Here is a 27,201-nt window from a genome sequence, read left to right as displayed (position 1 = left end):
AATTGAACCTCAAACCACCATTCCGATTCAATGGTGGGTTCTGTTGTTTGACAAAAATAGCTTCCTTTACTCCTCTTTCAAACTATCTGTTTGTGAGATGTGAGAGCCTGTTTCTCCATCTCTTCCATGTACAGTTTTGCCACTATGGGTGAGACTGGTGAGCCTATAGCTCAACTATGAATTTGTCTGTAAAATTTCCCTCTAAACTGAAAATATGTAGTGTTAAGGCAAATTTCCAATAATTGGCAGATGTGGTCAGCACTAAGTTTTGTTCTCCGATGCAGAGTTGAGTCCTCGAGCAGTCTCTTCCTCACCACCGAGACTGCTGCTGAGGTGGGGGCAGATGTGAAAAGTGAAGTCACATCATAGGACACCAATGTTTCCTCTGGCTCCTATCTGAGGTCTTTGATACTCTCCACAAACCCTTTTGTGTTCTCTATATCATGATTAGTGTTGCCTACCAATGGGGATAAGACTGTTTTTACATATTTACCTACATTGTACGTGGTAAAGTCAATGCTACAGACAATGGCTCTGGGGGGAAACCCTTCCTTGTGAATTTTTGGAAGGCCATAGATACATGGTGTATCCTCCCCAGGGTATAACCTATGATACATCTGTCTGTCAATTAGTTCTTCCTTCTCTAACTTTTGGAGACAGTCTATGATTTCTTTCTTATACCTGCTGGATGGGTCCCTTTTAAGTTGCTCATATGTGTTGGAATCACTAATTATACTTTTTATTTTTTCTTCATAGTCCAATGTGAGAACCACTGTGCATCTGCCCTTATCAGCTGGTAAGATGGTGATGCTCTCATCTTTCTGCAGAGCCGCTAATGCTTTCCTCTCACCTACCGTGATATTGGACGGTGGTGGTTTAGCACTACTGAGAAGGGCCGATATTCTCAGACGAAGGTCCCCTGCCTCTGTTCTAGAAAGGTTATTGTTCCTGATGGCCGATTCAGCTGCTGTGATAAAGTCTACTGTGGGTATCGTTTTAGGAGTCACTGAGAAGTTAAGACCCTTGGTTAATACTGCCTTCTCTGTCTCCGAGAGGCTTCTGTTTGACAGAGTTTTGATCCAATTTTCTTTAGTATTGGTCTGATTCCCCCCTCCTTAGTTTTTACGACAAGCTGTGGTCGATTTTCCAATAGAAGTTTCTGGAATTTTCTCTTATGCCTTTCTTTGGTTTTGCTATGGTGCTTCATATAACCCGATTTAATAAATTCACAAACCTCCTGATAGGTTTCGTGCGTAAGCTTGGTTTGCAATCTCTGATAGAAGGTTTCTACTTCAGACTGTTAATTTTTTATCTCTATGTTAAGTCTCCTAATTCTCAAATTGTGTATTTTTCTGATGTAGTTTATTTGCATTTTTTTTGCCAAGTGTCCTTGCTCAAGTGACGCTTGCCTCATGCATTTGGGGATTAACCTACTCTGCCAGCATCTAAAATTGAATCTGAGGTGGTTCCTTAAATATGCTAATTTAAGAGTGGCCTTTTCTAAGCTACGTACCAGCAGAAGGAGACATCCTTCTGCTGGTTGATAGTTGGTAAGTTGGTGGCAATGCGTCTGTGTAGGCTCTCAGTCGTACAGGAGTTGTCCAACGAGGAAAAGGCTTCTTGAGACGTCATCTGTACTTCTGTGAAGAAGGCGTCGGGCGTTTCGCTCCTCATCCGAAGAGCTTCGTCAGCGAACTGACAAGTGCTGGTAGCCTAGGCCTTAGGAATGCAAAGAGCACTACATTGGGGAAACTAAGCAAATGCTCCAAAAAAGGCTTTATCAACATCGCAGGGACAATTCTAGTGGTCCTCAATCAGCAGTACATCTACACCTTAAAACAACCAATCACTCTTTTGAGGACAGCGAGGTAAAGATTTTGGCCAAATAAAACAGATGGTTTGAAAGAGGAGTAAAGGAAGCTATTTTTGTCAAACAACAGAACCCATCATTGAATCGGAATGGTGGTTTGAGGTTTAATTTGGACCCTGTGTTCAGCAGGTTACTGAGACCAAAACCCACAGCTCTTAGTCATGCAAATGAGGTGGAGCCAGGGCCGAGCCAGAACAATAGATGCTAACGAGCCAGTATCAGAGTCGTTCATACCCAACTACAGGGAGCTACACTTCCCTTTGATCGGAGGTGCGAATGGAAGCAAGAGGATTAGACCACAACTCCTCCCAGTCTTAGTGTAAGGAACCAATAGGAGGAGGGCATTGGCACACCAATTTCGCCCACTCTTACTGTATTTAAGGCCTAGGCTACCAGCACTTGTTAGTTCGCTGACGAAGCTCTTCGGATGAGGAGCGAAACGTCCGACACCTTCTTCACAGAAGTACAGATGACGTCTCAAGAAGCCTTTCCCTCATCCACATTCTTCTACTCGCTTCCACTAAACAAGTTTGTAGTGATGGACCCACGAGCACCCTCAACATTTTCTATAGTGCTTGTCCTCATTAGGGTCACAGGTGAGCTGGAGGCTATCCCAGCTGACTCATCACCAGCCAATCACAGGACACATACCTGCACATACACACCGACATTTACACATATGAACTATTTTCACTATACAATCAACATCACAGGCATGATTTTGGAATGGGGGGGGGACCCAAGCAAGCAAGCACAGGAAGAACATCTCCACACTGAGAGGCCCAAACAGAGATCCCAGCCCTCAATCTCCTGGCTGTGAAGCCAACATGCTAGCCACTCATCCACCGTAGATGTCTATGCATTGTTATTTTATGCTTGTTGATCTTCTTGACGTGACTGCTTGTCATCGTGCAACCACCTTTACAATCAGGTGATGATGAAAGAAGTGAAAGGAACTAAAGAAGAAGACAAGACTCCTCCTGCCTGGTTCACATCTTACATGGAGAAGGTAGAAGGGTCACTCATTCCAAGCACGAGTTTGGCCATGTGTCTGATGGCGTCTTCCCTCCCCCATCTCATCAGTTTAAAGACCAGGTGGTCCGCGAGGCCGTGGAGAAAATCTGCAGAGAGTTCTCTGGACAGTGCTGTATCCACAAACCCCTGAGTGGAGGGGGTGAGGGAGGAGGGGGGAGTAGAGGGGAAGCAATAGCTGGAGCGGAGGTGGTACCTGAGGTTTCTTCCTCTACCCTGCCTGGAGCGCCATCCTCTTCCACTCCTTGCTCCTCCTGCCGAGGACAGACCACAGGTGGAGGCTACCAGTGCAGGTAGTTCAGGATCAATGATATCACACACCGTGGTTTTCATGAAATAATAAGTGAATGAATGGAAGGTCAATAATATCAGACATTGTGGTTTTCATAAAGTAATAATATGTGAATGAATTTGGGATCAATATCAGACACTGTGGTTTTCATGAAATAATAAGTTAATGAATGCAGGATAAATTATATCAGACAATGTGGTTTTCATAAAGTAATAAGTGAATGAATGCAGGATCAATGATATCAGACACTGGTTTTCATAAAGTAATAAGTGAATGAATGCAGGATCAATGATATCAGACACTGGTTTTCATAAAGTAATAAGTGAATAAATGCAAGATCAATGATATCAGACACTGGTTTTCATGAAATAAGTGAATGAATTTGGGATCAATGATATCAGACAGTGTGGTTTTCATAAAGTAATAATATGTGAATGAATTTGGGATCAATATCAGACACTGTGGTTTTCATGAAATAATAAGTTAATGAATGCAGGGTAAATGATATCAGACAATGTGGTTTTCATAAAGCAATAAGTGATTGAATTCGGGATCATTGATATCAGACAGTGTGTTTTTTTAAAAAATAATAAGTGAATGAATGCAGGATCAATTATTTGATAAATTAGAAATGGAAGTGTGTTCTCGCCAAGCTTAGTGCAGAAGGAACACTAACTAAATTTGAACAGAATGCTGGGATCAACTATTTATTTGAGTTAATCAAATCCAAAATATTTCTCAGCTTGATTTGACATTATTGCTGTTCAAATAGTGCAAATCATGTATACAGTTCATATCTCTGTAACATACAGTACGTACATAAGAGCAGTTCATGTTCATATGCTAGTCTGTGTACAGTAATTGCTTGTCAAGTATGTCTTGCACAGTAAGTCATGTGAACTTCATGAATAATTGCTTTTTCCTTTCAACATTGTGTCACAGTGTGTGTACGGCGTGTACTCTGTGCGAGCCTTGCAGTTTCTCTCATGACCCAAGTCACAATTTGGTGAGAGCCAGAACTCCCCTCTCTATCCCGGAACATGGATCCCCTGCCCCTGACCACAGCAGGTAAGACACCCCCAGCCCCTGACCACAGCAGGTAAGACACCCCCATGATGGTGGAGTGTTCTATGCTCATGGCTTTACAGCAGATCTCTGCATATTCCACGTTTGGCATTCACAAACACACAAAGTTGCACATTTTTCATTACAAATGTTTTTTTTGTTTTGGGGGAAACACGTGCATTTGTGCTTTTTCTCTTCAAAAACTAACCCATCTCACTCACCATAAATTGGTAATAATTTCTAAATATGTGATGAACTTTTAATATGTACCGTGTACAAATACACGTACATGTGAAGTATGTTCATATGGAATGGAGTACAATGTACTTTCTCCACAAATGTTCTTCCCATCACTTGCTATGACGGTGTGGCTTTCAGGTTCTACAGGCGAGGAGACCGCAGCTTCCGTAAGGCGGAGAAGCAACGTCTAAAAGCAGAAAAGCGCCTGTTGAAGGCAGAGGTCAAAGAGATCCGTAAACAGTTGAGGATGGAGAGACGTGGCATACAGTGGAGCTCCTCCCATCGTGATGGAAGTTCTTCTCCTGTCCTCCTCCAGCCTCGAGCATCACAGCACAGCAGCCCTGAGTAGGTGACCAAAGATGAGCTTCATCATCTTCTCTGCAGTATCCTTTCTAGTTCATAAGGAGCATGGGGTCATGTGTGTATCTGAAGGAACTAGCGGCATCATGCCATGAGACCATATTTGAACATTACTTTGAAGAAAACAACATACAGGAGTGGGCAAACAGACTTTTAATGAACTGAGTCACAAAACAATGCCTGTACACTTTAAACTGTTTTATAGCTTTGCATGCATGACCTAAGCATGATGCCTTTAACTCTTAGCTTCTTTCCACAAAGTCAAACTAAACGTAAAAAGGGTCAAAGTTGAAATAATGGATGCAGTTGTTAGATTAGTTGACTACTAATCATTTATGAAAATAGATTAGCTTTATGTTTACACTGAAAGAGTGACACTTGCCATGATGCTTAGGGTGTCGTACCAGCAAGTGGTGAAATAGATCTTATCACATGTTTTTTACAGTGTTTTGATCTGAGAAATCTTAAGCAGCTTTGATCAAATGTAGAATTACTACAGCTTCTGCTCAGACATTAACACGGCGGCAGATGGAAAAAAACACACCCGTCATGAGCGAGTAACGCTGGGAACAGCGAGGCGGGTCGGATTGCAAGGTTTATAGTGTGCCTAAAACACTTAATGTGCTGCCTGGCACACAGCCATGTCCATATTAGGTATATTGTTATTCACAGTAGCCATACTATAGCTCACACTGTGATACCCTCCTGCTTGTGTCTGATGGGCAATACCTCGTTTTTTGGTTTCAGTACCATACAGTTACTTTTTTGCCATTTTTAAAATTCCGATACGGATACTTTTTTTTTTTTTTTTTTTACTCCAATAAAATAAACCATAAATACTGGCATTAGTCATTTTAGTCAACAAATGACAATATTTGATTGCTCCACAGCGTGACCTCAAGAGTTTCATTGCTACCATTAAGGGACAAAGATGTCCTCTTCAAAAATGGTAAAAATATTGCGAATGTTTAGTAGAGATTCTCTTCTTTAAAGTGGCATATAGGGTCTTGGTTTCTGTGAGTGACTCATGACAGCATCGCACAGAGTGCATACATAAAAAAGCATAGTAATATACAGTAAGCACACAGCTGTGATAAATGCTTTCTTTTTCAACCAGGCGACCAAAGCGTCCCTGTCCCCTGATGGTTCCAAACATGACAGCTACCTTTCTGGATGAGAACCTTCCTGACGGGACCCGCCTGCGTCCTGGGACCAAGTTCATCAAGTACTGGAAGATGAGGAACACTGGAACTATGAGTTGGAGCGCTGACACCAAGGTAAATAGATAGATAGATAGATAGATAGATAGATACTTTATTAATCTACACCAGAAATATTACATGATTTTGATATGCAACTTCACTTTGTCCTCACAAAGTTTGTCACATCTGAGGTCAACTTTTACTTCCTGCTGTTGTGCGTGAATTGTTTGACAGAAGATTTGCTTGAAAGATAATATCTTAACCCGTAAGACACCATGACACTTTAAATAATAATAATAATAATAATCATAATAATGCATTGGCTTTAGTGTAGCACCTGTAAAGATACTGTAGATGAAGTGCTTCACAGTGAAAGCCATTATTCATTCCCACACTGGTGGTTAATAATCTACATCTGCCCTGGGGTACACTCACATGACCTACAGTATATGCCCGATACGTGCTGTTTGTGCTTGATGAAATTCATCAAGTCTCTTAAGAGATGTAGGAAACATTTAGGAGTGGTTGTCACATGACTATCCCAGGATATGGCTTCCCAAAATGGCAGTGTGTCATTTACAAAAGCTTCTTTTTTTTACCATGAAAGCTCATTTTAAATTTGGAACGCTTTATAGGGTGTCAAATATTACAATTCAACTCTTTACGATATTTCTTGAATGAATTCATAGAAAACAAGCTAGCCTTCACATTGCTATGGAAAGCCTGACATGGTGTTTTTGTCACCAATGGAAAAAATGCTAATAAGACACTCTTTCAATGATTTTTGTTCGATATCTGTTCTTTACTACAAATCGAAGTAGATTTGTACTACTTCATAGTACGCCATGTGTTGAGTTAAGAGTACATTTAGCATGACGAGTGTAACATTACAGATCAATTAGTAGTATTTGACAAAAACATGGCTAATATGTGCTACATCCAAATGGCATCAATGACTTCAAATAATAATTGGCCATGTGGCATGTGCATGGGATTGTGTAGCAGAGAGGAATAACGTTGTGGGGGAGACAAAGTGAGAAAAAAACATGAAAAGCAAAACAAATATGATTAGAAATCCAAATCAGCTTTCACCTGTCACTTATTTATGTTGTTTTTGTTAATGTGACAAACATGAGCATTTATATGAGAAGAGATTTGTTGCCAGTTTCTAGTAGTTTTTTGAACGCTAGATATAAAGTGGCTAATTTGGCAGCGCGGATCTGATAAGCAGATGCATACTGCCACCTGCTGTACAGACTAGTAACAACAATCTCCACTCACAGACAGTCCCATTAGAATGTGTTTATGAGCGAGGGCCGACAGGTAACTCCAAATCTATTTATGGTGGTCTAAATGTATTCAATAAATGAATGCTTGGGACACACTCATAGATTTCATTTTTACAATATGCCAGGGGCCAGTCACCCAGGTTTAGCGTGTTCACACACAATCCTCAACCAACTTTCAGGACTTGTTGTTGCTGAGATCAGAAGGCTATAGAGATTATGTTTTTAAAGGAGCTCAGTTTGGAGGTCAGAAGAAGAAACATGAAAGGAATTTTCACTGTTGGAACATAATGCTCTCAACAATTGAACTTGTAGCTCTGAACTTTGTCATTATTAAAGGGATAGTTCAGATTTTTTTTACATGAAGTTGTATGGCATCCCCATCAGCAGTGGAGTCCATCAACAACAACTCACCCCCCACTTGGTCTTCTAAATCCAGTTCTGGTCGGAGTAGTTCCAAGTAGTCACTGGGGTTTCACAAGTAAGGCGTTTGGCTTCTCAAAACAATATGCGTTCAAAAGAGTAATAGATTTGCATCACAAACATGCCTACTCCAAAAAATCAGACCTCACGAATCGCTCTGTATCCCTGCGCACTGTCGTCTTTCCATTTTTGTGTATGTGACAAAGACGTTCGTGTCTTCTTCTGCTGTGGAACCACAGTGGAACTAAGATGCGAGCGTGAGGTCTGATTTTTTTGAGTAGGCATTTTTGTGATGCAAATGTATTACTTTTTGTTGAACGCATATGTGCATGGCTCAGATCAAGGGTACCCTTTGCTGTCTTCAACTTCACTTGAGTAGTATTTGAAATTGTTGTTCTAATTGTTGTACTATCCCTATCACTCTGACGTTTATAGAGTCAGGAAGCTTACCAAACCATAAATTAAGCCTGTTCATGTTTTTATTTTGCGCTAGCACGGCTATGTTGTAAAAAAGTGTCTATATTTGGACATTGAAATGTTAAATGTAAAGCACGTCTACTTTTGTTGTGATATAAACAATATTTTCTCTGATAATTTTGTCATGATTTCTACTTAGAATTAAAGAATGATGTCTGAAATTGGTTTCTAATGTGTTTTATTCAAATATTCTCAGTGTAAAAAAAAAATAACTGTTGTGTAATTATTAGTGAAAAGTACATAACCTTCGTGTCCGCCTGCCGATAAAAATTTTGAAGAACATAATTCCATGGAAAAACAAACCCCATGATGATTACGATGGTATATATTCATGGAATAATTACTCAACTCTGCAACTAAAGTGATTTTTTTGTGTATAAAAGAGTAAAATAAGATTATTTGAACAAAAGTCTAACACCGAGTGGACACCGAGTTATGTGCATTACATTTAAGAAAGACTGAACTTCGGAGGGTTGCTATGGGAAATGGAAGATGTCTCGAGCTCTGGTATGTTGGGTGTGTGTGTTTTGCAATGTTTGAAGTTTGTGTTGATAACATTACCAAGGTTTAAAATTTTAAATGTAACACTTGGGTACCCTTGATCTGAAGCCTTACTTGTGAAACCCCAGTGACTATCTGGAACCAAATTTTTCATCACCGAAATTCGACCAGACCTGGATTTTGGAGACCAAGTGGGGGGTGAGTTGCTGTTGGTGGACTACACTGCTGATGGGGATATCATACAAGTTCATGTCAAACAATCCCAACTGTCCCTTTACTGATAGATCAGTGATTGCTTCATTGCACCTACAAACACCAATATTTGCATTTGCAGCTGAAGTTCATGTGGGGAAACCTGGCAGTGGGATCTGGAGATCGTTGGAGAGAAGTATCCGTTCCCTTTCTCCAGCCTGGACAGGTGAGATGCCAACAAGTTATGCTCATCTCTCATTTTGGCATTTCATGATCTGTAAGCCAAAATCATCAAACTTGCAAGAAATAAAGGCTTGAAATACTTGACTCAATGTGTAATCAATGTATATGGCTTTCATTTGTCTGAAATGACAAATATTCAACATTTTCATCATATTCTCATTGTGTGAGTTGAATAGAAGTCACATATTTGTCGTATCTCCCCCAAACATTGTTTGGATGTATTCATCATATGTAAATATTGCCGTGTGCTGAGCATACAAATATCCGTATGAGCTCGTCTAGCCACCAAAGGCAAAAGGTATAGTTTTAATTAGTTAGCAGAACTATGGAGCAGGTCAATTCCTCCTAATAGAACATCATGAACCCATAGAACCCATGCTTACAAATGCAACTTTAGCTGCTCTTCCTGCAAACACAGTGTGGTGTCATCATGGCGTTACGTTGATATTCTTCACCTGTTGCTTATTAAACACACTAAAGCCATTTGAATGCACCGGTAGGTCAACATCAAGCTCTTCATGCGGCAACTGAGCTTTTATTGGCAAAGTTAACATGCTGTGTTGGGATTACGTGACTTTGACATGATTTCTTTGCCAGGTTGGTATAGTGAGTGTAGCACTATGTGCTCCCTCTATGGACGGTTCCTACACCTCTCACTGGCGCCTGGCCCATGCTGGAGAGCAATTTGGACCCAGGGTCTGGTGCAGCATTTTGGTTGACCCTCTGGCCCCTGCCCCTATGTTGGCAGATGGGATACTTGTGTCTCCCTGTGTCACACCACAGGTAAGAAAGCATGCATAATGACTTCAACACAACTACAGTGTGTGACAGAGAAAATTACAGGTAGAAGAGTACTATCAGTAGTGAAGTAATACTGCACCAACAGGGTAAAAACCCTCTGCCAAGGGATGGGAAAGCCTGTACAGCATCTAGAAAACAGCCTCCATTGTCAGTGGACAGTGGAGAAGAGTACTTCATCCCCTCTGTGGACCTGCTCACTGCACAGGTATTGATCTGCATTATTAAGAGTGTACTAATAGCCTATGAGCAGATCATGAGAAAGGAGAGATTGGGTCAGACCAGTGATAATGGAGACCCTATTACAGATGCACCACATTTACAAGATGTGAAAGGTGGAAGAACATTTTATTTTCTGAAGAGAAAAAATGTAAACTTGGCGGTTCTGATGGCTTCCAAGGTTACTGGCATGACAAGGAGATCCCACCTGAGATGTTTTCCACAAGGCATAGTAAAGGAAGCGCCAGCATGATTCTTCAATGGAACAATGGAGCTTCAGGTTGTGCATGGGCGTCAAACGATAGACATCTATGTAGAGATATTGCAGGGGTAATGACTGGCTTTTTCAGCAAGGCAACGCTGCACTTCACAAAGGCTTTCTTCCAGGGGAATAAGCTTACTCTTTTGGTCAACAAAAACTATTCTAGCATCAGTTCTTGCAAATTTTCAACTGATCTTAACATTTTGATGTGTGTATGCAGTATATACACCATCACATGTCGGACGGTAGAAAACGATCTATCTAGTATGTAAATGTAGTGAGTGACCAGTAGTATGAGTATTCCAGTGGTATTGATCCTGCTGAGATCATTTCACCTGTAAAGACTCTCCTTCCCTTCATTTCCTTCCCTTTTCATCTCTCAGGATCTTCTCTCTTTCGAGTTGTTGGACATCAACATTGTTCAAGAGTTGGAGAGTGCCCCAAATAACACACCAACAGGTGAGAAGATGTATATGTGTATATGTGTAATGCATGTAAATATATGTGTGTATATGTGTGAATGCTTGTGTACTGTATATGTGTAATGCGTGTGAATGTTTGTTAAATGTGCATGTATTACTTTCATGCCATATGAATACACACATTGTATTTGTGTCTTTTAGACAGGACTCCCTGCATCTCTCCTCTTCTGCAAGATGGCTACCTGCAGGACAAAATGAGCCCCTCTTTGGGGCTGATACAAGAAGAGACTGAAATGATGAATAGCATCATGGGTAACCATTGATTATATCATATTTGTTGTATTGAGCTTCTGTGGTCTATGTTGCTTATGGTGATGATGCTGTTTACGTTTTCTAAGATGAAAACGATGTTGATGTGTTTCTATGATATTGTGTGGTGTCAGATGTCACTCGTGAGGTGGCTTGTACTGCAGAGGACAGTGGAGTCCCAGCACAAGAGGAGGGGGGGGAGGACATCAGCGGCACTCAGTTTGTTTGTGAGACGCTCATTCGCTCAATGACCTTGGAGGAGGCCCCTGATCACACCTTGATGGGATCCTCTTCTGGTGCAGGTAAACATGCAGCACGCCTATCTTGTCTTTGAATTGTTAAGCACAAGTAACCTGTTCTAAACTTTGAATTCTCCTTATAATATCATTAACCAACCTACATTCTGCATTACCTTATGTATATGTCATGTATACATTCTGTGTTACATCCATGTATTACGTCAAGTTATTGTATCATGTTATGTATACATTCTGTATACATTGTGTATTATGTTATCGTATTATGTTATGTATACATTGTGTACATCTTGCTTGCTCACAGTGGTACGTCCAGCTGTTCAGATTGACTCCAGTGTGAAAAGAGATCAAATCCTGGACAGTAACACGGGTGGCAGCACTCACAACCCCCCGAAACCACCAGTTTTGCTGAAGTCATCCCTTCCATCCCCTCTTAAAGACTCCCTACCCGCTCCCCTGTCTATGATCCCAGCCCAGGTGGCTGGCCCCAGCTCAGTACCGATACCACTCCACACTGCACCCACGCCCTCCACACCTCTGGAGTGCACCACGATAGGTCAGTATTGCAGGGTGTCCCTAAAGTCACATAGACATGTAATGCATAATTTACAGTACATGTGACACGTTATGGGAACCTGCAGAGATGTTTACAAGGATCTTCTATTCTATGTACATTTACTAATAGGTAGTGCTAGGTGGAAAAAATGGAAATTCAATGCGTGTAATTATTACATTATTGAGGTATTGAGATGATCTAATGAATATTGTATAACATTTAGTCTTTTCTTGATTATTATTGATTATTTCATCCTGGATATTGGAGGCAGGGGCAATATCAAGGTTTTATTGAGTGGCTAATCCAACCAGAGAGTTTAGTTTCTTATCCTTTCTCGTCCTTTAAGACTCCCAAGAGACTACCAAACAAACTTAGATACTGTAGCTATTCATTTTTTCATATTCTGTGTTTTCTTAGTAAATCATCCCAGTTGTCCCCTTTTGATCGCAGCTGCAGCTAGGGGACCACACAGTATGCAGCCCACCAGAAGAGAATGTGAAAAGGAAGCAAAGGTCAACCAGCGAGGCAAAAAGAAAGAAGGAATGAGGAGTCGCTCATCGTCCACATCCTCAGAGGATTACATCATCATCCTTCCTGACTGCTTTGACACCAGCCGGCCACTGGGAGAGTCCATGTACAGGTACAGTATTACCTTCTTACAATATTTACAGTATTATTGTACACAAATATGTACTCCAGATGGAACGCTACACCATCATGCTTCTTACCTTCTGTACATTGCTTTTAGGCTCATGCTTCATTTTGGATACAGCAAGGGAACAAAATGAAAAACAAAACTGTTCAGCTTTTGTGTAAACAACAAACAGCTGGCAGATACTGTAATTATCCAATAAATACAATTGAAAAAAAAAACAAAATAATACAAAAAATAAATAAATATGAAATAATATAGAGTGGATCCCCGCACATGAGTGATTTAGCATTCACCGCCCCCTGCCCCCAAATATGTGGATATTTGGTCAAAACAAATTTTCTCTGAAAATAGGCAAATTTTCCAGAGAACAGCATGCATTACAATATGTAACATCCACTTTGTTTTGTACTAATTCCATGTTCCAGCTCTGCTCTGTCACAACCTGGTGACATCCCAGCAAGTACTCCCACAGACCCAGAAACCCTGACCTCTCAACTTAGCGCCCATAACCCCCAGGGAGAGGAACAGGACAAGGCGCTTGAGGCCACAGCTCCAGGAACAGAGATGTTGGGCAGCAGTAGTGCAAACGACATGCTTTGCACGTCACAGACACTGGACGATGAGCCCCTGAGACCTGAGGTCCTGATGCCACCTCCAGCCACCCTCATACCAAGGTCAGAATGGATGTCATGCTCCACGGTGTGGATGAGAATGTGCTGCTTGACATGCATGTGGCTAAAAGTGTATGTTTCCTCATGTCCACAGTCCAGAGAGCATTGGAAAAGCAGAGGCAGAAGGTGCTGCAGCTGAGGAGGAAATGGAACACTCTGAACTCTATCAAACTCATGATGGTAATATATTGATGTTTGCATCACTAGAATGTTTGACAATGTTCTTGTAGTCAATCATGTGCTTCTTCCAGCCTATTGTGCTGAAAAGAAAGAGTCAGATGTTTCACATGCTTCTGCAGACCCTGATGAAGACAGCGCTGAGGAGCCCAGGTGAGAAATGTGGTACAAGAAGCTTAAATAGCACCGTTGTGAATTCTCCCCGAGGTGTTGCCGGACAATCTGAAAACATGTTTTAAAAGGCCTGAATGTTTTTGAGATAAGCGCATAATGTAATAGGATGCATTTGCATACTATCATGTTGAAACGCTACAGACATGCTAAAACCTGTAGCCCAAGTTTGCGTAACACAACATCCCACAATCAGCTCATTGCACAATTATTAGGAAAGTCAGTATTTTGCTCTTAAATATGTATTACATGTGGATGGAATGCCAATGCCACATATTTTGTACACAAAAAATGCAGTTACACCCCATATTATGGTGTGCATAATAGCTGCCTGTTGCCCCAGGTGCAGGAGTTCAGGTACTGTATCTCAAGGTGTTTTTGATGGGTGAGCGGAGGCTGGAATGTGAGACTGACAGGCGGGTCGGTGCAGCGTCTGTAGTAGTGTGGTCACTGTGCCGGACCAAAGAGAGAGCTGAGCCGGAATAATTTCAAGATTCAAGATTCAAGAGAGTTTTATTGTCATGTGCATGGTAAAACAGCAGTTATACTATGCAATGAAAATCTTATTCTGTTCATTCTCCCAAGAAAAGAAAGAAAACACAAGAAAGAATAAGAACATAAGAAACATAAATACCAATAAATTAAGCAACAACAACAGAAGAGACATTAATACAAATAAATAAATAAAGTTCCATGAGTGTGTGCGTGTGTTGCGTGCGGCGTGTGTGAGTGCTTCGTTGAGAAGCCTGATGGCCTGTGGGTAAAAGCTGTTTGCCAGCCTTGTGGTCCTGGACTTCAAACTCCTGTAGCGTCTGCCTGACGGTAGGAGTGTGAATAATGAGTGTTGTGGATGTGTGCTGTCCTTGATGAGGTTGTGTGTTCTGCGTAGGACTCTAGTTTTATAAATGTCTTGCAGTGAGGGGAGGGCTGCCCCAACAATGTTCTGTGAGGTCTTGATCACCCGCTGGAGTGCCTTCCTATCACGTGTTGTACAGTTACCGTACCAAACAGTGATGGAGGCGGTAAGGACACTTTCCATAGTGCATCTGTAGAAGCAACTAAGGATTGTGGTGGACATGCCAAATTTCCTCAGTCTTCTCAGGAAGTACAGTCTCCTTTGGGACTTCTTCAGAATTTGTTGGGTGTTGTGAGACCAGGTGAGGTCCTCGCTGATGTGTGTGCCAAGGAACTTGAAGGTTTTCACCCTCTCCACCTCAGTTTCATCAATAAACAGGGGTCTATGCGACTCCTTTTCCCTTGTTCTTGGGTCGATGATCATCTCTTTAGTCTTATCTGTATTGAGAAGGAGATTGTTATCACGACACCAAGCTATGAGGTCCGCCACCTCTCTTCTGTATGATGTTTCAACACCACCAGTGATCAGGCCGATGACTGTAGTGTCATCCGCAAATTTAATGATGCTGGTGTTGTTCTGGGAGGCCACGCAATCGTAGGTGAAGAGCGTGTAGAGGAGCGGACTCAGCACACACCCCTGTGGGGTCCCAGTGCTCACAATTCTTGAGCTTGATGTGTTGATTGTGGACTCTGACTGACTGGGGCCTGCCTGTTAGAAAGTTAAACACCCAGTTACAGAGGGAGAGTGACAGGCCAAGTGTGAGGAGCTTATTTGTGAGTTTGTGGGGGCTGACTGTGTTAAAAGCAGAGCTATAGTCTATAAATAGCATTCTGACATATGTGTCCTGGCCCTGTAGGTGAGAAAGGGCTGTGTGGATGGCAGTGTTGACTGCATCATCCGTGGACCGGTTCTGGCGATATGCAAACTGTAGAGGGTCCGCAGTTGCCGGGATGCTCTTTTTGATGTGGGTCATGACTATTCTTTCAAAGCACTTCATAACAATAGGAGTGAGTGCTATAGGGCGATAGTCATTCAAGCAGGTCACGTTGCTCTTCTTGGGTACGGGCACTATGGTGGTGGACTTAAAGCAGGTCGGTACAGATGCTTGTGCAAGCGACAGGTTAAATATGTCAGCAAGCACAGCAAGCAAGTAAATTTCCCCGCTGTGGGATAAATAAAGTACATACACATCAGCTAGCTCTGATGAGCAAACCCGAAGTGCACGTCCTGAGATGTTGTCTGGGCCTGCTGCTTTTCGTGGGTTTGTTTTGTTCAGAACCCTAATTTAGAGGATGATCTATAGCCCCACCCTCACCTGTAGACATGAGCTTTGGGTAGTGACCAAAATAGTATTAATTTAAGAGTAATGATATATATACCGCCTTTTTACAATGTACCCAAAGCGCTTCACAGTGAAACCATTATTCATTATTATTATTACTATTATTATTCATTCTCTCCACAGTCGCACACTGGTGGTGGTCATCTACATCTGTAGCCATTAATGTACCTGCTTTACCTCCTGAGCCACTACCGAGTAAGATCACGGATATAAGCGACTGAAATGACTTTCCCCCATAGGGTGGCTGGACACACCCTTAGAAATAGACATTGGATGGTGATAGAGATAGGGTGAGGAGCTCAGGCTAGAGCCACTGCTCCTTCACTTGGAAAGAAGCCAGCTGAGGTGGCTTGGGCATCTAGTCTGGATGCCACCTGGACACCTCCCTTGTGAAGTGTTCCAGACATGCCCAGCCAGGAGGAATTTGTATTTGATCCCCCCCGCCAACCCCCCAGCCCCAGGATGGCTATGAAACACACAAATGAGTCCTGTCCCTTTAAGAAAGTACTCCTAATCTGATCTCATGATGTGGATAATAGACACCTGTCACTCAAACACTCTCTTACATTCACCACCACGGGCAAGACCAACGAGCTGTAGACCTGCACAACATTGGAATGAACTAGAAGATCATGAAGAAGAAGCTTGGTGAGAAAGAGAGCACTATTGGTGCCATCATTGATCAATGGAAGAAATCCAAGATAACGGTCAATCCACCAAGATTTCACCTGGTGGGAGAAAGGTGGCAATGGAGGAGCTGCTTGATGATGCCAAGGGAGTTGGGAGCAAGAAAAGCATTAGTAAGACACTTGTTGACATGGATTGAGATCCCGCAGTGCCAGCAAGGTCAAGAAGACACATGTACACACCCGTGTGAACCTTTGACATGAAAACACCTGAATGACTCACACAAGGCTTGATGTGGTCACATGACAGCAACATGGAGGTGTTGGCATGCATGAAGTGGATTGAGCAGAGAAACGGTGACTATGAGTCCAACACCAGCATCCCTGGTGTCAAACATCGGTTTGTCTGACCTGAGTGACTCCCAGCAGGTTTGGGAGAATGTGATCATACAAGAGCAGTGTTACCTTTTATTGTAGAATTGCTATTGAAAGTCAACATGATTGTAAAATGAACAGAATGATATTCAAGAACACAACATGACATTTGACCTTGCCGCATGCAGGCATGCAGGGGTCACCAGTGACCTGGTTAAAGGAGCTCTGTCAGTCGCTGCCTCCGCCTACAAAGCGCTGTTCACTGGACAAGGGCCCACGCAGGTATTTCATACTTTGCACGTGATTTTACCAAGTCAACTTGCACGTGTGTTTGAAATATTGCAAGTCCTGTTTGATGTTTTTGTAGAGAAATTGCTCTGCCAGTTTACTGAATGTACCCATAAATCTTCTTCAACGATGTCATCCAAGCACTAAAGACATATTATTTACCTTTGCATTTGTCTATCATTATACTGTAGGTGTGCTATATATAACACACTGTAATATCATATACATTATTATTATTATTATTATTATTACTTAGTGTAACATAGCAACTTAGTGTATGTTAGTAAAGCTCACTCCCAGATGCCTTAAGATCTTTGCTGGACAGCAAGTTGACAGCTTGGGTTGCGTCCACCTCCTGCACATGTTTACAATCAAACATAAACATGAAAACAATATCAGATCAAATAGGACTTTTCTGCAGAACTCGGTTCTTATATTGTAACTTATTTTATCGAGGGAAAGGCTTCTTGAGACGTCATCTGTACTTCTGTGAAGAATGTGTCGGAGCAATGTGGTCTATTCCATCCACTGTAAAGATGAGGAATACAAAGAGCACTACATTGGGGAAACTAAGCAAATGCTCCAAAAAAGGCTTTATCAACATCACAGGGACAATTCTAGTGGTCCTCAATCAGCAGTACATCTACACCTTAAAGCAACCAATCACTCTTTTCAGGACAGTGAGGTAAAGATTTTGGCCAAAGAAAACAGATGGTTTGAAAGAGGAGTAAAGGAAGCTATTTTTGTCAAACAACAGAACCCATCAGTGAATCGGAATGGTGGTTTGGGTTTAATTTGGACCCTGTGTTCAGCAGGTTACTGAGACCAAAACCCACAGCTCTTAGTCTTGCAAATGAGGTGGAGCCAGGGCCGAGCCAGAACAATAGATGCTAACGAGCCAGTATCAGAGTCGTTCATACCCAACTACAGGGAGCTACATTTCCCTTTGATCGGAGGTGCTAATGGCAGGAGAGGATTAGACCACAACTCCGCCCAGGCTTAGTGTAAGGAACCAATAGGAGGAGGGTGTTGGCACACCAATTCCACCCACTCTTACTGTATTTAAGGCCGAGGCTACCAGCACTTATTAGTTCGCTGACGAAGCTCTTCGGATGAGGAGCGAAACGTCCGACACCTTCTTCACAGAAGTACAGATGACGTCTCAAGAAGCCTTTCCCTCGATGGACAACTCCTGTACGACTGAGAGCCTACACAGACACAAACTTATTTTATATTTAATTTTATTTTATATTTATATATAAAACTTGCTTCTCTGTCCCTCTTCATCACACAGGCTCCCACACCTATGTAACAAACCCCCACTCTGCTTTGTATCTGCTTTCTATCACTGGAAAGCACACAAACTCTCTTTTCATGAAAACAATAGTTTCCATGTTTAAATAAAATCATTTACACAGCAAACAGCTGGGGGGCAGATTACAAATATTCAATGATGTGATGCTAACTTGACCTTAGCTTGGAAATGAAGTGACAAGTAGAATGTTGGGGGCGGGGGGTGCAGAGTGTGTGTTGCAGGTGGATTCATCCTGATGTGTTTTGTGCAGCCCCCAGTGGACGCGTGCACACAGGACACCATGATGGCCGTGCTGCTGGAAATGGGCTTTGGGGACCGCCCCCTCAACCTGCGCCTGCTTAAGAAACACAACTACAACCTGCTAGATGTCGTCAACGAACTCGTTCAGCTCACCGACAACGACTGGTACTCCACACGCTACTGACGTCCTGACAAGTACACGCTGATACCTTTCAAGTAGAAAATACACACCATCAATACAGGTCCTAAGTATAAAATACACACAATGAGTACAAGTCGTAAGTTTAAAATACACACAATGAGTACAAGTCCTAAGTAAAAATAGCCACAATGAGTACAAGTCAGTATGTATTGAAATAGCGTGGACGTGTCATCAGGGTGTCCAAGCATAGGCTCATGATTAGAAAAGCTGGTGTCCTCACATGACTTTTATGTACAGTATGCAGTTGTCTTATTTTTGGCCCCACTCATCTTTGTCTTCCCCCTCCTTTTTGATCTTATTTAATTTCACCAGACGGACTCATTTGACAGAGATGAACGTGTGAGAGTGGCACAGATGCCGACATCCTATCACTCTTCACAATAAATCACTCCACAGAGTACATAAAAAATACATGAAAAATACATTGGCAATAGTCGTAAAAAATACATTTTTCTTCCTTTACTGGTCCACAACTAAATGATTGGGGTTTGCTGCTCTGAAAAAGTGTAACATCATCAATGACCTGCAGTCTGCTGATTTACCGGCAGCGTAACTCTAAATACTCGCTAAAAAATCACTAAAAATACCAAATACTACCATCTGTAACGTGTATTAAACTCTTTTTACTTTAATACTTGCTAAAAACACCACTAAAAATACCAAATACTACCATCTGTAACGTGTATTAAACTCTTCTTACTTTAATACTCGCTAAAAAAAACACAAAAAATACCAAATACTACCATCTCTAACGTGTATTAAACCCTTCTTACTTTAATACGCGCTTAAAAAAACACGAAAAACACCGACATGAGTTTTCTCTTTAGGGTGGCTGGGCTGTCCCTTAGAGATAAGGTGAGAAGCGCCATCATTCGGTGAAAATTGGAGTAGAACCGCTGCTCCTTCACATCCTTCAGGAGCCATAATTGGTGGCTCGGGCATCTGGGCAGGATGCCTCCCGGATCTCCCTGGGGAGGTGTTGAGGGCGTGTCCCACCGGTAGGAGCCCTCGGGGAAGACCCAGGACACGTTGGAGAGATTATGTCTCTTAAATGGCCTGGGAAAGCCTCAACAAAGTGGCCGGGGAGAGACCCCACCGTAGTTCATATGGAGGTGGTAGACCACACCGTGGTTCATATGGAGGTGGTAGACCACACCATAGTTCATATGGAGGTGGTAGACCACACCGTAGTTCATATGGAGGTGGTAGACCACACGGTAGTTCATATGGAGGTGGTAGACCACACCTCAGTTCATATGGAGGTGGTAGACCACACCTCAGTTCATATGGAGGTGGTAGAACACACCGTAGTTCATATGGAGGTGGTAGACCACACGGTAGTTCATATGGAGGTGGTAGACCAGACCTCAGTTCATATGGAGGTGGTAGACCACACCTCAGTTCATATGGAGGTGGTAGACCACACCGTAGTTCATATGGAGGCGGTAGACCACACCGTAGTTCATATGGAGGCGGTAGACCACACGGTAGTTCATATGGAGGTGGTAGACCACACCTCAGTTCATATGGAGGTGGTAGACCACACCTCAGTTCATATGGAGGTGGTAAAACACACCTCAGTTCATATGGAGGTGGTGTAGATGTTAGCTGTGGGCTTTCGGCAGCATGGAAGATGATGATGATTTTGTTATTGCCATTGCTAGCTCATGGCCACCATGTTGTGTCCCACTGCTGGCTTTCTGTGTGTAAACATAAAAAGGTTCTGCAAAGGTCATTGAAATTGGGTGCTAATGGTGTTGAAGATGGAACTCTTTCTTGGAAACATACGTAAATGTTTTTTGTGTTTCTTTGTTAGCTTGCTAGGTCCTACTGTACCGTATGTGTTTGTACATGTGACGCTAAAAGGGGAATGAATATTTCTACTTTGCTCTCACGTAAAGGAAGAACGACATCTCAACCGTATATTTATTGTCAATGTCAGTACAGTCAATAGTACAAATCTAATATTGAGGGATCAAATTGTACTGACGTGCACTTTGAAAATATGCTTGAATACTACTACTACTACTACTACTACACGGACATCATCCTACTGATGCACAAGCGTTGCTTTCACTTCAACATGTACATAGTTGGACTTGTTCTATGTATATAATAGAAAGGTTGTGTCATGATGATTATTGTAAGATATAAAAATGCATATTTGTGGATGATTGACAAGACCAAGATGTTTATTTTGAAAGACATTCCATTAGAAAACATTCTTGTCCTTCATGGATGACTGAGTGAAATGATAAGGAAAGAATCATTCTATCGTGCATAATCACAAGCCACACACAATGCAAGCATTCTATTCATGTATATTTCTATGTTTCAATATTCATATCTGCGCTGTGACGGATTGGAAAGACTTTTTCTGCATTTGACGCTGTGGATGTCCTTTTATTGTGTGCGTGCGTTTGTGTGTGTGTGTGTGTGTGTGTGTGTGTGTGTGTGTGTGTGTTAGTATTTCCTCTGTGATTTCTTCAACTCCTCATTAAGTTGACACAAAAGATGATTTGAAGGATTCCAAGACAATAAACTCACACTTGCAACAACATAAGAGTGTATTTCAAGAAATATTTACACAGCTAGTACTAGCAAACTGTGGGTTCAAGTTAGTCTTTGAGAAATAGAGCTACCCTAGCTAGTATTTGAGCAAACCTCTCCCATGAGATAAAGTTGGTCTTTGCGCAATATAGCTGTCCTATCTAGTCAGGTGAGTTTGCTGGCCAGTTAAGGACAGGGATACCATGGACCTTGAACCAGGTACGGGTGGTTTAGGCACTGTGTGCAGGTGCCAAGTCCTGTTGGAAAATTAAATCTGCATCTCCATAAAGTTGGTCAGCAGCGGGAAGCTTGAAGGGCTCTAAAACGTCCTGGAAGACGGCATCACTGACCTCAGAAAACACAGTGGACCAACACCAGCAGATGACATGGCACCCCAAACCATCACTGACTGTGGAAACGACCTCAAGCAACGTGGATTCTGTGCCTCTCCTCCTTCCTCCATACTCTGGGACCTTGATTTCTAAAGTGATGCCAGTATTTAGCAGTGACCAGTTTGCTTACTGGGAGAAAAGTTGCTATTTAGCTTGTTTGCCCACATAATGGGGTTAAATCCATCTTTCTACACGCGTAAACAGTGTTGCCATCATTTGGCACCGGATAATTGCTGAATTTCAAATGTTTACAACATCTGGGTCCTGTTTGTCTTTCTGATGTCACCGTCTAGTCAACGTGCACTTAAACATGTTGCCAAGTCAGAATGGACTTTGCTCTTAAAAGAACCTTTTTGGTGGCGAGTTCTGCTCCAGATATTGAAGTCATACCTGGCGAATGTTAGCATACATGCGGTCATTTCCTTCCCATTGAGGTGCAGGTGAGACGTGTGGGAGATGTTCCAGTGGGTGATTCAAGTCATCCCGTGCTCCGACAAGAACACACTGATGGCATCGTTGATCCTCTTCCTCGAGTTTTCCGTGCCGCGTCCAGCCGAAGCGGTCTGGTACCGCCAGTACCAACGCGGCTAAATGTCAGAGAAAATGACGGTGGTGCCTGGCAGCAAGTTCATGATGAGTCAGGTCCGTCTTCATCCTCAACTGGAGTTCCAATGCGTTCTGGCCATCAGAACCAAAACTGTGAATAACAAAAAAGGTGAATAACCAGGATGTTCGGTGGTTCCGGACTCGTTTGTAGCTTCTGCATCAGGAATGGCACAAGTTCTTCCCACCTCATTTCTCCTTGTCCATGCCAGCTGACGCTACACGGAAGCTCGATGTTACGGTACAGCCAATTTCTCCACACGTATCTTATTGGCCACCTTAACTTGACACAGACCACGCCCACTGTGCGCAGGTGAGGCAGGCGAAAAAGCCTATTATTAATATCAAATTCACTCTTTGCTCTTTTCCTCACCCAAATATCGTAAATTATCTTTGGAACTTTTCTTTTCGTAACATTATTACTTTATTCCCATAATATTTTTATTAGAACTTTTCCCCAACCTAATTTTCCACAAATGACACCAATGATGTTTTGTGTTTCATACTATTTCAACTCTATGCTACTAAAATGACATTATTTATGAGTTTATTCTGGTAAAATTGCAACTTTTCCCCGTTAGAATAGGACATATACATACTTAATATACATGTGTGTGTATATACAAGGTGTCCCAAAAAAATGTATACACCTGCTGCAACAGTCTGTCATGCCAAGTATTGGAGTAGACTTTGAAGATGAGGACTTTTATTTTCAGCAAGATGGGCTACGCCCACACGACCATCGTGATGTTCCATCCTTCCTTGACGAGATCTTGCCAAACAGGTGGATTGGAAGGAGGAGTTTCGTTGAATACTCTCCGTGTTCGCCAGATCTCACACCACTAGAATTTTTATTGGTCTACGCTATGAGAGCTGCAATAGTCGCTGAATTGAGAGCAGCCACTGAACGTGAATGCACGCAAATACCAAGGAAATTGTTTCGTAATGTGTGCAATTCCGTTGCTTCGCGTTGTCAGTAGTGTCTGGACCAGAACGGATGTCAGTTTGAGAATGTTAAATATCTTTCCTGATAATAAGTGGGTGATGTATTAGTAACAAAATGATGCCACATCATTTGATAGAAATGAAAATGATCACCCTATAGAGGGGGGGAAATCAAAGACACCCCAAAAATGAAAGTGAAAAAATGATGCAGCACACTGGTCCATTTGGCTAAAATGTCATTGTAGCAACTCAAAATGATTCTCAGTAGTTTGTGTGGCCCCCACGTGCTTGTACGCATGCCTGACAACGTTGGGGCATGCTCCTAATGAGACTACGGATGGTGTCCTGGGGGATCTCCTCCCAGATCTGGACCAGGGCATCCATGAGCTCCTGGACAGTCTGAGGAGCAACCTGGCGGCGCTGGATGGACCTAAACATAATGTCCCAGAGGTGTTCTATTGGGTTTAGGTCAGGTGAACATGGGGCCCAGTCAATGGTATCAATTCCTTCATCCTCTCATATATATATATATATATATATATATATATATATACAGTCAAACCTGTCTTAGCGGCCACCTTTATAGAACGGCCACCTGCCTATAGCAGCCACTGAAAAATCCCCCCCCCCCCCCCCCCCCCCCCCCCCCCAGCAAATTTACATGTTATAGACCCTGTGTATAGCAGTCACCTGTCCAACGCGGCCAGCGGCCACCCATTTTGTCTCCCTTGGTCAATATCTGACTGCATATAGCGGCCAAATTACCAACTCAAGTAGAAGCTTCATGCACGAAAAAGTTTTGTTTTTCAATCAATGAAGCCGTCGTGTGTAGACTTTAATTACTGAGTCCTAGCTCAGTCACAATCATTCACAAGATCCACACAAACTGTCAGTTGTTCCACATAAAAAAGCCATCTTCTTTTGAGCTTGCTATTTCCTGGTCAAACATGTAACTTTAAGAGCATTTGCACCAAAACATTACCGCAAAGTAGGCTGGGAACAGGACGTGCTCCCAGCGACGCTACAATAAAAAAAAAAAAAAACATACGCCAGCATGCATGCGGCAGCGGGAGCAAAACTGAGTTGGGTTGTACTTAATTGAAGTATTTTAGAATGTACTCACGTTATTTTTCATCAATCCTCATCCACAAATCCATCAAAGTCCTCATATTCTGTATTCGACACAAACAAAGCCGTCTTCTTTTCCGTTCGCTACTAGTCTGTTAACTTGTCAGTGTTATTCAGCTCCGAAGCAAAGAAGGAAACTTTGTTTGTGCCAACTTTGTTTATTGAACGCGGCCACCATGTAGTCATGTAGACCTACAAAGTACACTTGGAAGAACAAGAGGTGAATAAATGTATTGCAACTGATGTGAAACTGATGAGGGGTAGGATTAAATAAGCTTTGCTTCTTACTACTCCTTTTTGATTATGCAAAATTGTGAATTGTACTATGTGATGTGCTACTGTTTGACTCATACATGTTCAGGATTAAAACCATGAACCATGATAATAACAAGCCTAGTAGTGTTGTACAACTTTTATCCACAGTCCGCAGTGCCCTCTACTGGTAAACATTATTATTTAAAAAAAAATTTCCCCCATTTTTTTCTTTTTTTTCCTCTACTGGTCAACCTTCAAACTGGACGCCAACCTGTCTATAGAGGCCACCTGTCTATAGCGGCCACTTTTGCAGACTCCCTCTAGTGGCCGCTATAGACAAGTTTGACTATATATATATATGTATGTGTGTGTGTGTGTGTGTATATACCAGTCAAACCTGTCTATAGTGGCCACTAAAGGGAAACGGCAAAAGTGGCCGTTATAGACAGGTTGCCGGCCATTTTGAACTTGTGCGTGCACATATTAACATGTCTGTGATTAGAAGCTGTGCTAGTATTGTCTTTTGTTATGTTTGTTTTTAATATTTTGTTTTTGAGTTTTGATTTGGTTGGCTGATCTTAAACTTTTTTGAAGAAAATGATAGTTTTAATAAAGTTTTAATATAATCTTTACATTTAAAACATTATTACATGTTGCTTGTTTCAAATGTGAGTTTATTATTTTTCGTGCATAGTGTGGATGCGTGTGCGGAGGACCACAGAATGCGGAAGCAAGGTAAATGGATGGCAGTTCTTTAATTGCTTTTTAGCGTGGAGGTAATCACAGGAGTGAACTGAAGGCGTTGGGGTCCGCAGCTTGTGGAGCCCCAGGGAAAAAGGTTCAAAAACACAAGAGAATTTGCAAAAGGCTAGGTCAAGGGACAACTGGAACACCCAGGTGTGGAGACGCCGAATCTGGAAAGGCTTGAGCGATTTGGTGAGCCGTGAGTGTGTTGCGGGGGGGGGGTTTCAGTGGCTGCTATAGGCAGGTGGCCGTTATAGACAGGTGGACGCTAAGACAGGTTTGACTACAGTATATTATGTTTTATTTTACATTTTTCAACAATTTCAACTTTGTTGTTGTAAAATTTCTTCTTGTAATTGTGACTTTATTCCTATCATATTTGGACTTTATTCTCGTAACATAACTTTTTCTGCAACCCAATTTTCCAAAAATTTAAACTTTATTCATTGTCTTGTTTGTTTCTCATATTATGACTTTAAAAAGCATCTTTTTTCTTGAATATTTCAACTTTATGCTACTAAATGACATTATTTTTCCTTAATATATACAGTATATGCCATCCATCCAGATGATGACAGGCGAGAGGCGGGGTGGTGGCCAGCCGATGGCAGGGCACATATAGACAAACAAGTATTCAGATTCACATTCATACCTATGGACAATGTAGAGTCGCCAATGAAGCTAACATGCATGTTTTTGGAATGTGGGAGGAAACCCTCACACGCACGGGGAGAACATGCAAACTCCACAGAGATGCTCAATGTAGATTCCAACCCAGATCTTCCCCATCTCCTGACTGTGTGGGCAACATGCTCACCACTCGGCCACCGTGCTGCCCTAATATATACAGTATATATTATATAAGATATAATATCACAACATGATCTCCATGAGTAAACATGACAAAAGGAAATACTTTTCACCAAGTACCAAAGTGTCGCAACAAAAGCAGTAGTAGTCGCATAACGTAAACCTCCTTTTACGTAAATTCCACTGAAGATAAAGAATTTATCTAAATTTTTTGCATGGTATTACATAAGGAATTCCATATAACGTAAAGCGTCAAGTCCGTGCAAGCAACAGAGAGACTAACAGAGTACATTTGGTGACGCCTTCTGGCTTCAAGCTCTCATTAGCTGATTATCGGGGCACCGCCTACGCTCTCATCTCATTGGCTGATGATCAGGGCACCGCCTACGCTCTTATCTCATTGGCTGACTTATCCAGCGCGGCCGTGTGTTTGTATGTGAGCTCCCTTCCTCATCGTAGTCTCCCTTAAACTGGTTTGCACGCGTTGAAATCTCTTCTTAATTTGTTTACTTTTATTTGTGTTAAAATTACCGTCGTCATGGGCCCTAAACCAAGTGTAAGTGGTAAGAAAAAAGGGAAAAGTTGTCTATCGAAACGAAACAGGAAGTTATGCAGAAATTCTGACGCTTCATGCTCTCATTGGCTGATTATCGGAGCACCGCCTATGCTCTCATCTCATTGGCTGACTAATCCAGCGCGTTTGTGTGTTTATGAGAGACATGCTGCTTTATTCCTCATCGTAGTCTCCCTTAAACTAGTTCGCACGCATTGAAATCTCTTTTTAATTTGTTTACTTTTCTTTGTGTTAAAATTACCGGAGTCATGGGCCCTAAACCAAGTGTAAGTGATA

At 42.1% G+C, this 27,201-nt stretch overlaps 1 protein-coding gene across 8 annotated transcripts in view; it reads left to right on the top strand.

Annotated features, from left to right (window-relative positions):
• The window catches only part of nbr1b (NBR1 autophagy cargo receptor b), a 48,337-nt gene that overhangs the window by 6,942 nt on the left and 14,194 nt on the right, over positions 1–27,201 (top strand). For 4 of the 8 annotated variants that reach the window (XM_054758565.1, XM_054758564.1, XM_054758570.1 and 1 more), the window contains exons 6-23: positions 2,802–2,879; positions 2,954–3,195; positions 4,137–4,262; positions 4,638–4,844; positions 5,977–6,136; positions 9,083–9,166; positions 9,781–9,966; positions 10,070–10,189; positions 10,846–10,921; positions 11,086–11,196; positions 11,328–11,495; positions 11,755–12,006; positions 12,457–12,646; positions 13,087–13,335; positions 13,427–13,512; positions 13,584–13,662; positions 17,068–17,161; positions 18,733–18,887. In XM_054758565.1, the coding sequence (XP_054614540.1) occupies positions 2,802–2,879; positions 2,954–3,195; positions 4,137–4,262; positions 4,638–4,844; positions 5,977–6,136; positions 9,083–9,166; positions 9,781–9,966; positions 10,070–10,189; positions 10,846–10,921; positions 11,086–11,196; positions 11,328–11,495; positions 11,755–12,006; positions 12,457–12,646; positions 13,087–13,335; positions 13,427–13,512; positions 13,584–13,662; positions 17,068–17,161; positions 18,733–18,887 (2,663 nt within the window). The remainder of the gene's footprint in view (positions 1–2,801; positions 2,880–2,953; positions 3,196–4,136; positions 4,263–4,637; positions 4,845–5,976; positions 6,137–9,082; positions 9,167–9,780; positions 9,967–10,069; positions 10,190–10,845; positions 10,922–11,085; positions 11,197–11,327; positions 11,496–11,754; positions 12,007–12,456; positions 12,647–13,086; positions 13,336–13,426; positions 13,513–13,583; positions 13,663–17,067; positions 17,162–18,732; positions 18,888–27,201) is intronic. The other 4 variants (XM_054758571.1, XM_054758566.1, XM_054758567.1 and 1 more) reach the window with 4 other exon arrangements.

This window comes from Dunckerocampus dactyliophorus, chromosome 18 (genome assembly GCF_027744805.1).
Source record: "Dunckerocampus dactyliophorus isolate RoL2022-P2 chromosome 18, RoL_Ddac_1.1, whole genome shotgun sequence".
Taxonomy (NCBI): Eukaryota; Metazoa; Chordata; class Actinopteri; order Syngnathiformes; family Syngnathidae; genus Dunckerocampus; species Dunckerocampus dactyliophorus.
Note: the sequence above shows the minus strand (reverse complement) of the source record. Positions and strands in the feature narration are given on the sequence as shown.